Below are 13,403 nucleotides of genomic sequence, written 5' to 3'. Positions count from 1 at the left end.
GAGGCGGAACGACTTGAACTTGAGGTGTTATAAACGGTTCACAGTCGGCTCTCAACAAAATTCATCTGTTGGTGGCCCGGCCACTGGGCATCGGGCCAGACCCGATGAAGCCCTTCCCAAATATTCCTGTGAACAATTGTTAGCAGGTGAACGAAACCAAGGTTGGGAGGAGACGACATACTTAACATAGATGATTTCCAGACCATCCTTGACTTCCTGTGGAACCTCTTTGACGTCTTTGCGGTTGTGGTCTGGCAGCAGCACCGTCTTGACGCCCGCGCGCAGAGCACCGATCAATTTCTCCTTGATACCGCCGACAGGCATGACCCGGCCACGGAGAGAGACCTCGCCAGTCATGGCGATCTGCGGTGGGACGGGCTTGTTGCTGAACAAGGAGATCAATGCAACAGTGTGGGCGAGACCAGCAGAGGGACCATCCTTGGGGATAGCGCCGGAGGGGCAGTGGACGTGCAGGCTACGGCTCTTCATAATATCTTCACCGGGGTCGTGGGTGAGACCAAGCTCGAAGGAGTGTGCCTTCACCCATGTCAGGGCTACTTCGACAGATTCCTTGAGCACGTCACCCAGCTTACCGGTTAGCTGAACACGTCCATTGCCGGGCATGTCTGCCACCTCGATAAACAGGATGCTACCCTGGCCACCAGTAGAGTAGGCGACAAGGCCTGTGACCACACCAGGACGACCGTGTTTCTCGGCGATCTCTTCCTCGAACCGCTCGATTCCCAGGATGTCCTCCAGATCATCGACTGATACAACAGGATTATAATCATCTAGGCGGTTGGCGTCCCCGGCGTCGGCATATTGAACAGCCTTGTGGCGACAGATAGAGCCAAGTTCCCGCTCCAGGTTGCGCACACCTGACTCACGGGTGTACGAGGTGATGGTCTTATCAATCACCTCATCGGACAGGTTTACCTGGCCCTCGTTCAGACCGTTGGATCGAATCTGCTTCGGGATTAGGTGTTGCTTGGCAATGTGCCTCTTCTCCACAGTGGTGTATCCAGACAGGGCGATGGTCTCCATGCGGTCAAGCAGAGGTGCCGGAATCGTGTCCAAAGAGTTGGCAGTAGCAAGGAAAAGAACTTTGCTCAGGTCAATAGGGATATTGATATAGTGGTCGGTGAAAGTGTGGTTCTGCTCAGGATCAAGAACCTCTAGCATGGCGGCGGACGGGTCGCCTTGGAAGTTCGCGCCGCCGACCTTGTCAATCTCATCAAGCAGAATGACAGGGTTTGCAACTCCGACCTTCTTCAACGCATTTACAACCAAACCAGGCATGGCTGCAACGTATGTACGTCGGTGGCCCCGGATTTCCGCCTCGTCTCTGACACCGCCAAGGGAGATCCGGTGGAATTTTCGGCCAAGCGAGGCAGCAACAGACCTGGCCAGACTAGTCTTACCAGTTCCAGGGGGTCCAACCAATAGCAAGATAGGGGACTTGTCGGTCATACGCTTGGACTTGAGGATCTCGAGGCGGGTCTCCAACGCAACCCGGTCAGACTCTGACAGCAGGGGGACATCCTTCTCGACATCTCCAACTGCCGAGGCGTCCAAGTCCCTGGAGAGTCCTGAGATCTGGCGTTCAACATCCAAGTTTGTGGACTGCTTCAAGCGCAACACAGCCAAATATTCCAGCAGTCGCTTCTTGATTCGCTCGAGGCCGTAGTGGTCCTCATCCAGCTGCTTCCTGGCGTTCTTCAATGTGTCCGGTCCAAGCTGGTCCTCTGTCACCTTGGCCCACGGGATTTCTGACAAGTTTTCCAGGTAAGTCCGGCAAACACCGTACTCGGCGTTGGCAGGGTTCATCTTTCGCAGACGTTTCAATTCTTTGTCCGCAACCTTCCGAGCTTCGGGACTAAGCTTTGCATCATTCAACTTCTGTTGTAGCTCATCTACTTCATTAGGCTCCTTCTCTTCGTCGTTGCCACGCCCGCCAGGGGGTGTCATGCCGGAGAGACCCGAAATCGCACGCTTTGCGAGCAGCTCACGTTCACGCGGGTCAATCTGACTGATATCCATTCCGGAGGATGGGAACGAAGTCGAGCCAACTGAGGTGACCCTGACGCTACTCTTAATATGCTGTGCCTGTCTGGTGAGGATCTCGACAACCCTCTCCAATCGTTCCTTAACATCCAGCGAGCCGAGGATACGTAGCTTTTCCTCAAAGCTTGCGTCAGATACGTCTGCCATGAAATCGGCTAATTTCCCAGCCTGTGTCAATTCTGTCTTTGATATATAGAGCTCGAACTTTCGGGCAACGAGTGGCGAGAGACGAGAGGAGGCTGCCGACAGCAAGGAGGAGAGGCGCAGGAGGGTAAGAAGCTCCCGAGAGAGCTGTCTCAATTGTTGGAATAGTTCAGCGACTTCTGCGTCACCTTGGCCGGAATCTAGAAACATAGGAAGTATGATTAGCCATGTGGTCTCTGTACTTTGTGTCCTTGGAAACTAACTGGATTCATCATGAATGAAGACATCGGCCTCGAAGTATGGCCGGTCCCGCAGCACTTTCTTAATGGTGAATCTTTGCGAGCCTTGGACAAGCAAGAACGGTTCGGAGTAGGCCCGGCGCTGAACTCCGATGACTTTGCCAATAGTTCCGTAACGGAACAGGTCCTCCTTGCGTGCCTGACCGGCGTCAATCGAGTCGTATTCCTCCTTTCGCTCTGAGTCCGAGTCATCGCCTTCGAGGAGCTGCTGTCCATCCCGGCTCAGGAATGGCGAGTTGAGTGGAACGCAGCCGAAGGTGATGGTATTCGCATCTCGCTTCGAAGGCTTGTCTACAAGTGACGAAAGGAGATTGGCGAGATCGGGACGGTTGGAGACTGGAATGCGTAAAGTCACACCGGGTAGCAGAACCGAGCCCTTGGGAAGAGGTACGAGGGGAATCTTGGTGGTTCTACCGTTGGATCCCATCTTGTACGAGCCCTCGTGATGATGAAATGGGGTGGCAAAGATGGGGATTCGGGGAGATGAAGGTATGAAGTGTCTGAGAGGTGGAAGATGGGGGGGATGTGGAATGTGGAATGTGGAGGGTGGAGAGGGGAAAAGGTAAATGGATTATATGACGAGGAGAGATGGAGGCCCAGAATCAGCCGTGGGCGTAGCTGGGAAGTCCGGGGGAGATAAGTCGCATGTCTCCCAATCTCCAGCTCCCGAAGCCGAGGTTGTGACGATCATGGGGAAGAATTCAAGGAATTTGCTTTGGATTGTTTATAGTTTATATCTTATTTTATAGATCTACATATATTATATTCAAGTCTACTTTTATTCACTTATCTCTATTTCCTATATTATTCTATATCCCTAACCTTGTACTCCAGGATTGTACTCGAGGACTAAATTACCTGATCTGCACATGTCCCGTGATCGGAGTTCTCCAAATCCACTTTCGCCTCTTCGCCCGACTTTCCTCGGCAGTTTGGTATCCTGCGGGCATAGCTCATACAACATCGTACATACCTACTCGCATTACTTCCAAGCCCATTCTCCGCATACACTTTCTTTCCCCCTCAAAATGACTACCCCCGCCCCCACCCGAAAGACCATCACTATCGGCACCCGCAAGTCTAAACTGGCTCTTCTCCAGACAGATCTGGTCCTCGAGGCATTGAAGAAGGCATTCCCGCAATATGAATATAAGGTCTTCTCCAAGGAGACAGCCGGCGACCTGAACACCACTATCGCACTGCGAGATTTCACCACTAAGAACCTGTGGACGGAGGAATTGGAGGAATTGATGATCGGCGGACAGGTCGATGTTATCGTGCACTCGCTGAAAGGTTTGATAATGCCTCAATCTCAAACAGCGTGGCTGTTTCAACCCTAAAATAGTGCTGACGACAACTTCTTGGAAATTATCAGATGTCCCCACTACTCTCCCCTCTTCCTGCAAGTTAGGCCCGAGCATGCCCCGCGAAGATAGCAGGGATGTTCTTGTGGTGAAACAAGGTTTGCCATACAAGAGTCTGTCTGAAATCCCCGCAGGGTCCGTGGTTGGTACCTCGTCCATCCGCCGCACAGCACAATTGGCCCGGAAGTACCCCCACCTTAAGGTCCAGGATGTCCGTGGCAACATCGGAACTCGCCTATCAAAGCTAGACGCTGAAGATAGCCCTTACACCTGTGTCATTCTGGCCGCTGCTGGTCTGCTGCGTCTTGATTTGGCTGATCGCATCACTCAATATTTGGACTCTAAGAACAGCGGCATGCTCTATGCTGTCGGGCAGGGTGCCCTTGGTATCGAAATTCGCAAGGAGGACACTGTTCTGCAGGATATGTTGGATAAAATTGGTCACCAGGATACCACATTCTCGGTTTTGGCTGAGCGGAGTCTTTTGCGGACTCTTGAGGGGGGCTGCAGTGCCCCGTTGGGCGTTGAAACCGAATGGGTCCAAAATGCGCAGGGTGCTAAGCAGTTGCGGATGCGGTCTGTTGTTGTCAGTGTCGATGGCAAAGAATGTGCTCAGGTCGAATTAGAAGCCGATGTCACCTCCGCTGAAAGTGCTGAGGCCTTCGGTATCACCGTAGCCAAGGCCCTGGTGGCAGACGGCGCTGGAGACATTCTCGAGACTATCCAACAGAACAAGGCCAAGGAGAGCGTTTCTACTGCGGTCTAAATGTTTTGATACATTTTTACTGTAACTAGGCAGATATACCCTGTTGAAAAATGAAGTGAACGAGTTTTCTTGTCTAGTATACTCATACTCGCTCTAGATTTCAAAAATATTCGCCAAGGACTCCGTCTAGAATGGCTTTTTTAGACTATAATAAAGCAGCTCTGTTCATTTCAGGTATTTCATAATTATCCCCGGTTCAGTGTGTTTCCAGCACCCTTCGGGTTAGCTTCCGTGTACTCGTCCCAATTTCGTGCCTTCATCGTCTCCTGGTCGGCAATATTGTGATCATCCTCGTCGACTTGCGGTTTGATGCCAGATTTCTCGCCTCCACCTTCAATGACATTTCCTCGTCTGTGCTCTTCATCGAGGTATTCCTCAATTGTCATAGTAGGAAGGTTATGACCCGGACGAAAGACTCCTTGTTGCATTTCCGCGCGCCGGCCCAACAATGTAAATGGCTGCATTGGCTTTCCCTTGCTGTTCAGGATAGGACCGCCTCTGCCTCCCCTCAAAAGCTGTGACATTGAAGGATCCAAACGTTCTGAGTAATTTAAACCCCCAATATTGCTTCGCTGTCTGGGATCGTCCGTCGGTGGGGGGCGGGGCGGCGCGTTGCGCATAGCTGAAAGTATCGACAATTCCTGGATCAGAAGATCTAAGGCCTGGAAGGTTTGGTGGGTGTAGAGCTGGATCTCTGCTAGGTAGAGGGATCGGGTGTCATCGTCGTCGCTTTGCAGTCGAGCTTCGTTGCGTGAGAAGTACTTTAAATGGGGTAAGCAAGAAAGCCAAGCAATGTTCAGGAAAAGATTCCCCATACCTCCAGTTTCTGCTTGAGCTCTTTTTCTTCCCGAAACCGTGTCACTTTAATTTCCCGTCTGACCGCAGCGTCGTTGGCTGGCGCCAGGGTAAAAGAGGTCGGATTTGCCACGTACTGCTCAAAGAGCTTCTTATCTCCGCTAGTGAGGAGCAGGTACTCATCTAAGCGCATTAGGTATTTCTCATATTCTTCGAGCGCACGCTTGAGAACAGCTTCACGGTCTGGGGCAGCAACTCGTTGCAAGAGCTCGGCTAGATGGTATTCCAGTGTCATATACCTGGACAACAAATCAGCCGAATGGGCAACGAAATGCCGGAATAAAGGTGACGTACTGGATATCACTGGTCGAAATATCTTCCAACAGCTCATTAGAGCTAAACAGGGACAGCATGCTCACTTGACGCTGGCATTCTTGAAATTTGGTAATCGTCGCATTTACCTCCTCTCGGTAGGTCTCAGCATTGGTGTCACCCCGCGATCCTAGTGCATCTTTTTGCTCCTTTGCTGATGCAAATAGAGAGCGAAGATTCTGTGGTTCCTCCATTGGTTGTGACATTGCTCTTGTGGGTTGAATTGGATGGAAGATAGGGTACGGGAAGTGCCTAGGAAGGGTTCGCGTGTCCCCCGCGATCTGGATCTGAATTTTGGAAATGCGATAAGGAGATAAGGCCAAGCTTTTATCCGATAAGCATTTGATAAGCGGGCTAATACTTCGGTTCTAGGTATAGAAATAGTAGGTGGCCCCGCGTGATACTATTCATTCACCACACCCCAATGGCGCACTGGCGGTTGGATATTACCGTAGGTCGCTAGTCACCTGCTTTACAATCTTCACCAAGGTCTCTTTCAAAGAATAAGTCGACTGTGTATATGGAATTTGTCCTTAACCAAGCAAGGCTCTAAGAATCAGAATATGCATTTAACCTGATATAATATACTAGATGGTATATTTTTATTACATTTGATATATTCTTCGATACATTTTTGGTTGTAACTTTTGCACTCAAGTGTTGCAATCAGAACGAATTTCGTCGTAATACTAATTTTTATGCACAAACCAAACCCCCTACTATAGGTCAGGTGCAACTAGGTGGGATCACATAGTCGCACCTAGCACCACACACTATCCACCCCTCACGCTGGCTTTTCTGACCGAGGTCACAGTTTATTAGTGTAGCAAGGGGTTCCTCGTCGGCTTTGCTATTTGCTGACGCCTATTAGCATTTTACACTGAGTGGCCTTTGAACGGAACTGCCTTGGACTTGGTCAGGATCCTGTCTGCCAACAACCAGTTGGCTTTTATATCAGATAAGCGTCCATTTTGGTTAGGTCTACCTAACCTAGCTATCTTCTAATAGTATCCCCGATTTAGGGTTCTATTCAATATAGGTTTTCGTTCTTCCATATATATCTAAACAGGCCAAGGTAGTTATTTACAATCAAATTGATTCAGGTTCCTATCGCTTAGATTTCTATCTTCTCAATATGAAAGGTGTGGCGTATTCATAAACAGGCTTTCATAGTTTCCCAGTCTAAGTATAGCTGGCCGTTCTTGGCCAAATTGGTTTGGGGAACCTATGTGCAACAGCAAGAGCAAGTGACTGAAATCTGAAAGATCCATGGATGGCAATACATAGTATGACTCAGTGGTAGACAACTCTATAACTAAAAACGACACTTATTCCCAGGTTCGAATCAATAATATATATCTAGCTGAAACCATACAATCTCATCTCGAAGTCTGCAGTGTTCTTTCTATGCCAAATACATACTTGTTAGTGGTTTGCATTGATATGTTCATCCCAGTCGTATTCTGCGCTAGGGGTCTCCTTTGTTTCATTCTTTCTTCACGTAGTTGTTCCTTTTCGATCATTTCACGGGAGTTTGCTCTTAGTCTACTTATTTTACCCTATGTGCAGGCATTACTCCCTTTGATTTTACATTGTCGTTAGAGTAGCCTACCTAGGTGCATGCATATATATGCGTCGTGCAGACGCATGATTCTTAATATATTCTAAGGGCGAACAACCTCATTATGTGGGACAAAAATGAAATCTAATCTCATTGAAATACCAAAGAAAATCCGAGACGATCTATGGATGTTTGTCAAACACATGAAGCCCTTTTTGTGAAGTTTTCCCAATGTGCCTACAACTATATACGTGCGATCTATCACTCTCACTTCACTTATGAGGGATTCATAGCCAATTAGGAAGGTGTACTTGTGGACAAAAGCGCATGACTCGTTGGCTGTTGCTAAATTAGGTACTTTTCCCTCTCTTGCCTGGGATTTACTTTCCCATTACTGTCAGCTTTATTTATTCTTCTTCTCATCCAAGATTTCTTCTTCTTAACACATCCCAGCACATGATAACATTGTCAACATGGAGCCCGAAGACATGACCTCAGACCTATCTAGCGATGAAGCTGTGGCCCCACGACCTACAGAGTCCCACCGGCAAAGAGCTCAAAATGCTTCGTTCACTGCACTGTGAGTTTCCAATTTATCTTAGGTTCAAAGCCCATACATGCTGACAACTAGAAAGGCTTGAAGAGCATGTTGTCAACGGGCCGAGCAACGGCCCGAATGGGGCACATGTCGAACTATCTGATGCGGAACTATCAACTGCTCGTTTGCTCGCAAATACTGAACCTGGGGGTGGAGTCCTGGACCCTCGTGAATATCAAATCGAGCTTTTCGAAAGAGCAAGGGCACGCAACACAATTGCAGTTCTTGACACAGGGTCTGGAAAGACTTTAGTGGCCGTGCTTTTGCTCAAGCACATTCTTCAAATTGAACTCAACAAACGTGCACATGGCACAAAACCTCGCGTTGCATTCTTTCTCGTGGACAGTGTAACTTTGGTCTTTCAACAGTCTGCGGTCTTGAGAAACAATCTCGATCAAAAAGTCGCTCATTTCTTCGGTAATCTAGGACCTGACCTTTGGGACAAACAGACGTGGAACAAGCACCTTGAAAAGTACATGGTGATTGTATGCACTGCAGAGATCCTGAACCAGTCTCTACTGAATGGCCACATAGGAATTGACCAGATCAATCTTCTGATCTTCGACGAAGCCCACCATGCCAAGAAGGAGCACCCGTATGCTCGGTATGTGGCCTGTTGTTTCATTATGATATGACGACAAAGCTGATATTTGCCAGTATTATCCGAGACGCCTATCTAAAAGCAGATCCCGGAAAGCGCCCAAGGATCTTTGGGATGACTGCTTCTCCAGTTGATGCCAAGTGTGACATAGCTGAAGCAGCAATGTGAGCACCCCAAAATAAACAAAAGTGGAAGGCTTCTGCTCACTGTATACAGCCAACTGGAGACCCTTTTAGATAGCCGCATTGCAACAACATCCGATCTTGCCCTGCTGCGAAATTTCGTGAACAAGCCAATGGAGGAGGAATGGGTCTACGACAAGCTTCCTCCGCCGTCTGAGACTAATTTGCACGGTACCTTGAAAACTAAGTATGGGGATATGCCAATCCTTGAAGGTGCATTTCGATTTTCATCGGTTGCAAGCTCAGAATTAGGTGTTTGGTGCGCAGACCAGGTATGGGCGCTGGCCCTGGCGGACGAAGTGCTGCCCAAGCTGGAGGGCAGTATCGGCAAAGTCACCGATTCTGATCCCCAGGATTCTGAAAAGGCCTCGGAGGAGATCAAGCGGATCCAAGAAGCCAGCCAGCTCGTCAAGGAATACATTGCAGACCAGGCATTTACGCCGAGTGATTTCAGCTCCAAAGTCGAGCTTTTGATGAGAAAGCTGCAAGAACAGTTTGCGAAGTGTCCAGATACCAAATGCATTGTGTTCACACAAAGGCGCAATACAGCTAAAGTATTGTTGCAGCTGTGCGAAAAGCTGCAAATTCCAAACCTCCGTCCCGAGATCTTGGTCGGTGTTCGCAAAGGAGATGCCATAGGAATGAATTCCACATTTCGTCGGCAGTTTCTGGTCTTGGTCAAGTTCCGAAAGAGTGAAGTCAACTGCTTGGTGAGCTTTTGCACAAAGAAAGACTGCGTGTAGAAAGAACCTAATTATTCTCAGTTTGCAACATCCGTCGCAGAGGAAGGCCTCGACATCCCAGACTGTAATCTGGTGGTTAGGTAGGCTATTTAGCATTTTACCCACTGCTGTTGCTTTTACTGACCAACAAAGATTTGATCTGTATGACACGGTTATTCAATATGTCCAAAGCCGAGGCCGTGCCAGACGCGCCGACTCAGTGGTTAGATTTCTTTCACCTTTATGAGATGCAATTGATTTACTAACTAAATGTTGCAGTACGCAACCATGGTTGAATGTGGCAATCGCAACCACACCATGAGAATACAGGAAGTTCGAAGAGCAGAGGTAAGAGTCCTTCCCAGGTGATAGAGCACTGAGCTTATTGACATGAACAGCATCTCATGAAGAATTTCTGCAACCTGCTGCCAGAGGATCGAAAATTGCACGGAGACGATTACGACTTGGGAGTGCTTGTTCACGAGGAAAACCGGAAGAGAACATACACCATCACCAGCACAGGTGCCATGTTGACCTATCGCCATGCGATTGGTGTACTGGCACGATTTGCCAGCTCATTGGTAAGAGTCAATTTGCTTCTGCTGGTTTGCATTATCAAAGCTAACGTTGATAAAACCTCAGCAATACGAAAATGAGATTTCGGCTAAGGTCACATACGTTGTTATGTCAGAAAACGAATCATTCAGCTGTGAGATAATTATGCCAGAGAAGTCACCTGTACGAAGAGTGCTTGGATGTTCCGAATCAAAGAAATCACTCGCAAAGCAGTCCGCTGCTTTTGATGCATGTCTGTTGCTTCGCAAAAGGAATCTGTTGGACGAGCACTTCAACTCTATCTACCACAAGCGCTTGCCAGCGATGCGAAATGCCAAATTGGCCATTACTTCAAAGAGGACTGACCAGTACAAAATGCGTACCAAGCCCTCAATATGGGCTAGGCAGCAGGGGACCATTCCAACACGGCTCTATGCAACAGCTATTCGTCTCATTCCATCTGAACCTCTGACCCGGGCTCACGGAAGTATCGTCTTGCTAACACGAGAGCGAATCACAGCAATACCGACTTTCCCTGTCTTCTTGGATGATGATATCGAGACTACAGTCCAGTCCTTCTGTATCGACGGGTGCCTTGAGGTTGCTTCCAAAGAGCTCGAAAGTGTGACCGCATTTACACTTGCTATCTTTCACGACGTCTTTCACAAGACGTACAAGCAGGTCTCGGAACAGTTTCCGTACTGGCTTGCGCCTGCCCGAGAAGATGTCGATATTGGAACGTCAACGCGTCTCTTTGATGTAATTGACTGGGAAGCTTTGCAATACGTTCAAGATAACCCCAAGCTTGTGTGGTCTTCTGACATAGAGCCAGAATCATTGCTGACTCGATTCATTTACGATGACTGGAATGGAAAGTATCGATACTTCCCGCTTGCTATAGACCCCAATCTACGTCCTTCAGACCCACCCCCTTCTTACGCACCATCCCGAAAGTGGTCAGATGATATCATGAATTGGTCCTTGAGTTTGAGCAAAAATTCACGTCCAAAATTCTTCAACCGATGTATCTGGACTCAGCCGGTCTTACAGGCAGAGTTGGTCTGCCTCCGGCGGAACTTTCTTGACAAAGTGGCCGATGAAGAGAAAGAATCCAACTCGAGATGCGTTATTTGCCCTCAAGCGTTGGTTATATCGGCGGTCAGTTCTGTATCAGTATTAGTTTCAGCTCACCCAAGATGCTAATATGTAACTTAGATTTCCATGTCTGTGGCCGCGACGTGTTTTGTCTTTCCAGCAATTATCACTCGAATGGAGTCCTATCTAATCGCCCAGGAGGGATGCAAAATGTTAGATCTTGGTGATATTAAGCTCGAATATGCACTGGAGGCCTTCACCAAGGATTCGGACAACACCGAAGAGCATCGGAGCCTACAGATTCACGTTCAGCGAGGAATGGGGAAAAATTACGAGCGTCTTGAGTTACTAGGAGACTCCGTCCTCAAGATGGCGACATCGATTTCGCTCTTTGTTCAAAATCCCGACGATGATGAATACGACTATCACGTTAACAGAATGTGTCTCATCTGCAACAAGAACCTGTTCAAAAGCGCAATTGAACTGAAGCTGTATGAGTACATACGTAGTCGTGGGTTCTCTCGGTATGCTCTTTACATTGTATCATAATAAGTGAATATTTGACTGACACTCAACCATAGGCACATGTGGTATCCCCCAGGTCTTTCGCTTGAGTATGGCCGGGACCACGCGAAATTTTTTGCTAGTGAAGGCATGCACCCCTTAGCCGAGAAGACTATAGCAGATGTCTGCGAGGCATTGATAGGTGCATCGTTGCTGTCGGGAGGTGATGATAATCGTTATGACATGGCCATCAAAGCTGTGACCGTCTTCGTCAACAGTCAAAACCACACCGCAACCTCATGGAAAGACTACATCTCGGCATACTCTATTCCTTTGTACCAGAGTAGGGCAGCCGACGGTTTCGAAAAGGACTTGGCTCAGCAGATCTTTGAGAAAGTAGGGTATGAGTTTAAGTACCCCCGTCTTCTGCGGTCAGCGTTCACGCATCCATCTTATCCATTGGCATGGGCCAAGGTGCCTTGCTACCAGCGGCTCGAGTTCTTGGGGGACGCACTCCTGGATATGGTGTGTGTAGAGCACTTATTTCATCGGTTCCCTAAACGAGATCCGCAGTGGTTGACTGAACACAAGGTCTGTATCTTCTTTAGTAAAATCAAGTCACACACAGACAATCACTGACTAACATTTATCAATAGATGGCTATGGTATCCAACAAGTTCCTCGGTGCTTTGGCTGTAAAACTAGGGCTTCATCTTCATCTTCAGCATTTCAGCAATCCTCTCATGATCCAAAACAGCAAATACGCGGAGGAGCTTCAGCTTGCAGAGAGCGAGAGCAATGGAGAGGTAGACTATTGGCTTTCGACGTCAGATTCTCCAAAGGTAAGCTCTCTATTTAATATGGGCATAATCAACATACTCACAGAACTACAGTGTCTTCCCGACATGCTTGAGGCTTATCTCGGTGCCATATTTGTTGATTCTGGTTTCGACTTCACAGTGATTGAGGCCTTCTTCAAGAGGCATATCCTACCATTCTTTCACGACATGTCTATTTATGACACATTTGCAAACAGGCATCCAACGGTAAGGCCAACTCCTGCCCCTGAGACTGTACTCTTCGTACTAACAGGCCATAGACATTCCTTCATAGCCAAATGACTCACAGCTACCGATGCACTGATTACTGCTTAAAATCTGCAGAGGTTCCTACTGTGGAGGGAGAAACTCCCAGGGTCTTTGCTGCAGTTATGGTGCACGGCCAATCCATTGCCAGCGCAGTCGCATCTTCCAGTCGGTATGCCAAAGTGAGGGCTAGCACCCGGGCATTGGCTGTTATTGATGGAATGACACTTTCTGAGTTCCAGGAGAAATATCACTGTGCTTGTCAAGGTGGACAGATCACCGTGGACCGCGCAGATATCGGAACGGCAGTTTGAAAATGAGAGAAATTGTGGAGGGCGGGTCGTAGGAAATTTGTTGTTTTATTTTATTTTAGTGGTATTTGCAAAATACAATATTGGGATCCTATTACGCAGGAATCCAGGAGCGAGAATCCATGTACATATGTACTTGTCAATATAAGGTGAAGCTTATACTTCAAAAAGAATGGGTCAGGGACGAGAGCCATGGATGTGCAGTGTCGCATGGGGGTCGTGTCACGCTTGACCTAATAGGGAATAGTGTGCATCCCCTGAAGTAAAGCAAACACGCCGCGTATCTTTTTGATCTTCAACAGACATAGGACTCAGGACGGCATAGGCCTGGAATTTATCTTTGCAATCATTTTTAATCTATTAGATTTTATCTTTCTTTCCAGCC

At 48.2% G+C, this 13,403-nt stretch overlaps 4 protein-coding genes across 4 annotated transcripts; 2 read left to right on the top strand and 2 right to left on the bottom strand.

Moving 5' to 3' along the window:
- Positions 1–38: 38 nt before the first annotated feature.
- On the bottom strand, positions 39–2,934 carry PEX2_087360 (putative LON domain serine protease; the record flags this gene model as incomplete). Its single annotated transcript, XM_016746006.1, has 3 exons — positions 39–126; positions 182–2,408; positions 2,472–2,934. 3 exons carry the CDS (start codon positions 2,932–2,934, stop codon positions 39–41), a joined length of 2,778 nt encoding a protein of 925 aa, XP_016601611.1.
- Positions 2,935–3,535: 601 nt separating this feature from the next.
- PEX2_087350 (Porphobilinogen deaminase, N-terminal) lies at positions 3,536–4,637 on the top strand (the record flags this gene model as incomplete). The annotated part of the gene is made up of 2 exons (XM_016746005.1): positions 3,536–3,800; positions 3,853–4,637. The coding sequence occupies 2 exons, from the start codon at positions 3,536–3,538 to the stop codon at positions 4,635–4,637; spliced, it is 1,050 nt and encodes a 349-aa protein (XP_016601610.1).
- A 185-nt stretch (positions 4,638–4,822) lies between these two features.
- PEX2_087340 (IGBP1/TAP42 family protein) lies at positions 4,823–5,998 on the bottom strand (the record flags this gene model as incomplete). The annotated part of the gene is made up of 3 exons (XM_016746004.1): positions 4,823–5,398; positions 5,455–5,731; positions 5,787–5,998. 3 exons carry the CDS (start codon positions 5,996–5,998, stop codon positions 4,823–4,825), a joined length of 1,065 nt encoding a protein of 354 aa, XP_016601609.1.
- A 1,840-nt stretch (positions 5,999–7,838) lies between these two features.
- PEX2_087330 (uncharacterized protein) lies at positions 7,839–13,021 on the top strand (the record flags this gene model as incomplete). Its single annotated transcript, XM_016746003.1, has 14 exons — positions 7,839–7,945; positions 8,001–8,567; positions 8,621–8,728; positions 8,781–9,456; positions 9,511–9,569; positions 9,622–9,691; positions 9,748–9,816; positions 9,867–10,049; positions 10,111–11,181; positions 11,239–11,642; positions 11,700–12,147; positions 12,279–12,464; positions 12,516–12,668; positions 12,722–13,021. 14 exons carry the CDS (start codon positions 7,839–7,841, stop codon positions 13,019–13,021), a joined length of 4,401 nt encoding a protein of 1,466 aa, XP_016601608.1.
- Positions 13,022–13,403: the final 382 nt, after the last annotated feature.

The sequence above is a fragment of the Penicillium expansum genome (assembly GCF_000769745.1).
Source record: "Penicillium expansum strain MD-8 chromosome Unknown contig294, whole genome shotgun sequence".
NCBI classification, from domain to species: Eukaryota; Fungi; Ascomycota; class Eurotiomycetes; order Eurotiales; family Aspergillaceae; genus Penicillium; species Penicillium expansum.
The sequence above is the reverse complement of the archived record's forward strand: the minus strand, read 5'-3'. Positions and strand labels throughout refer to the sequence as shown.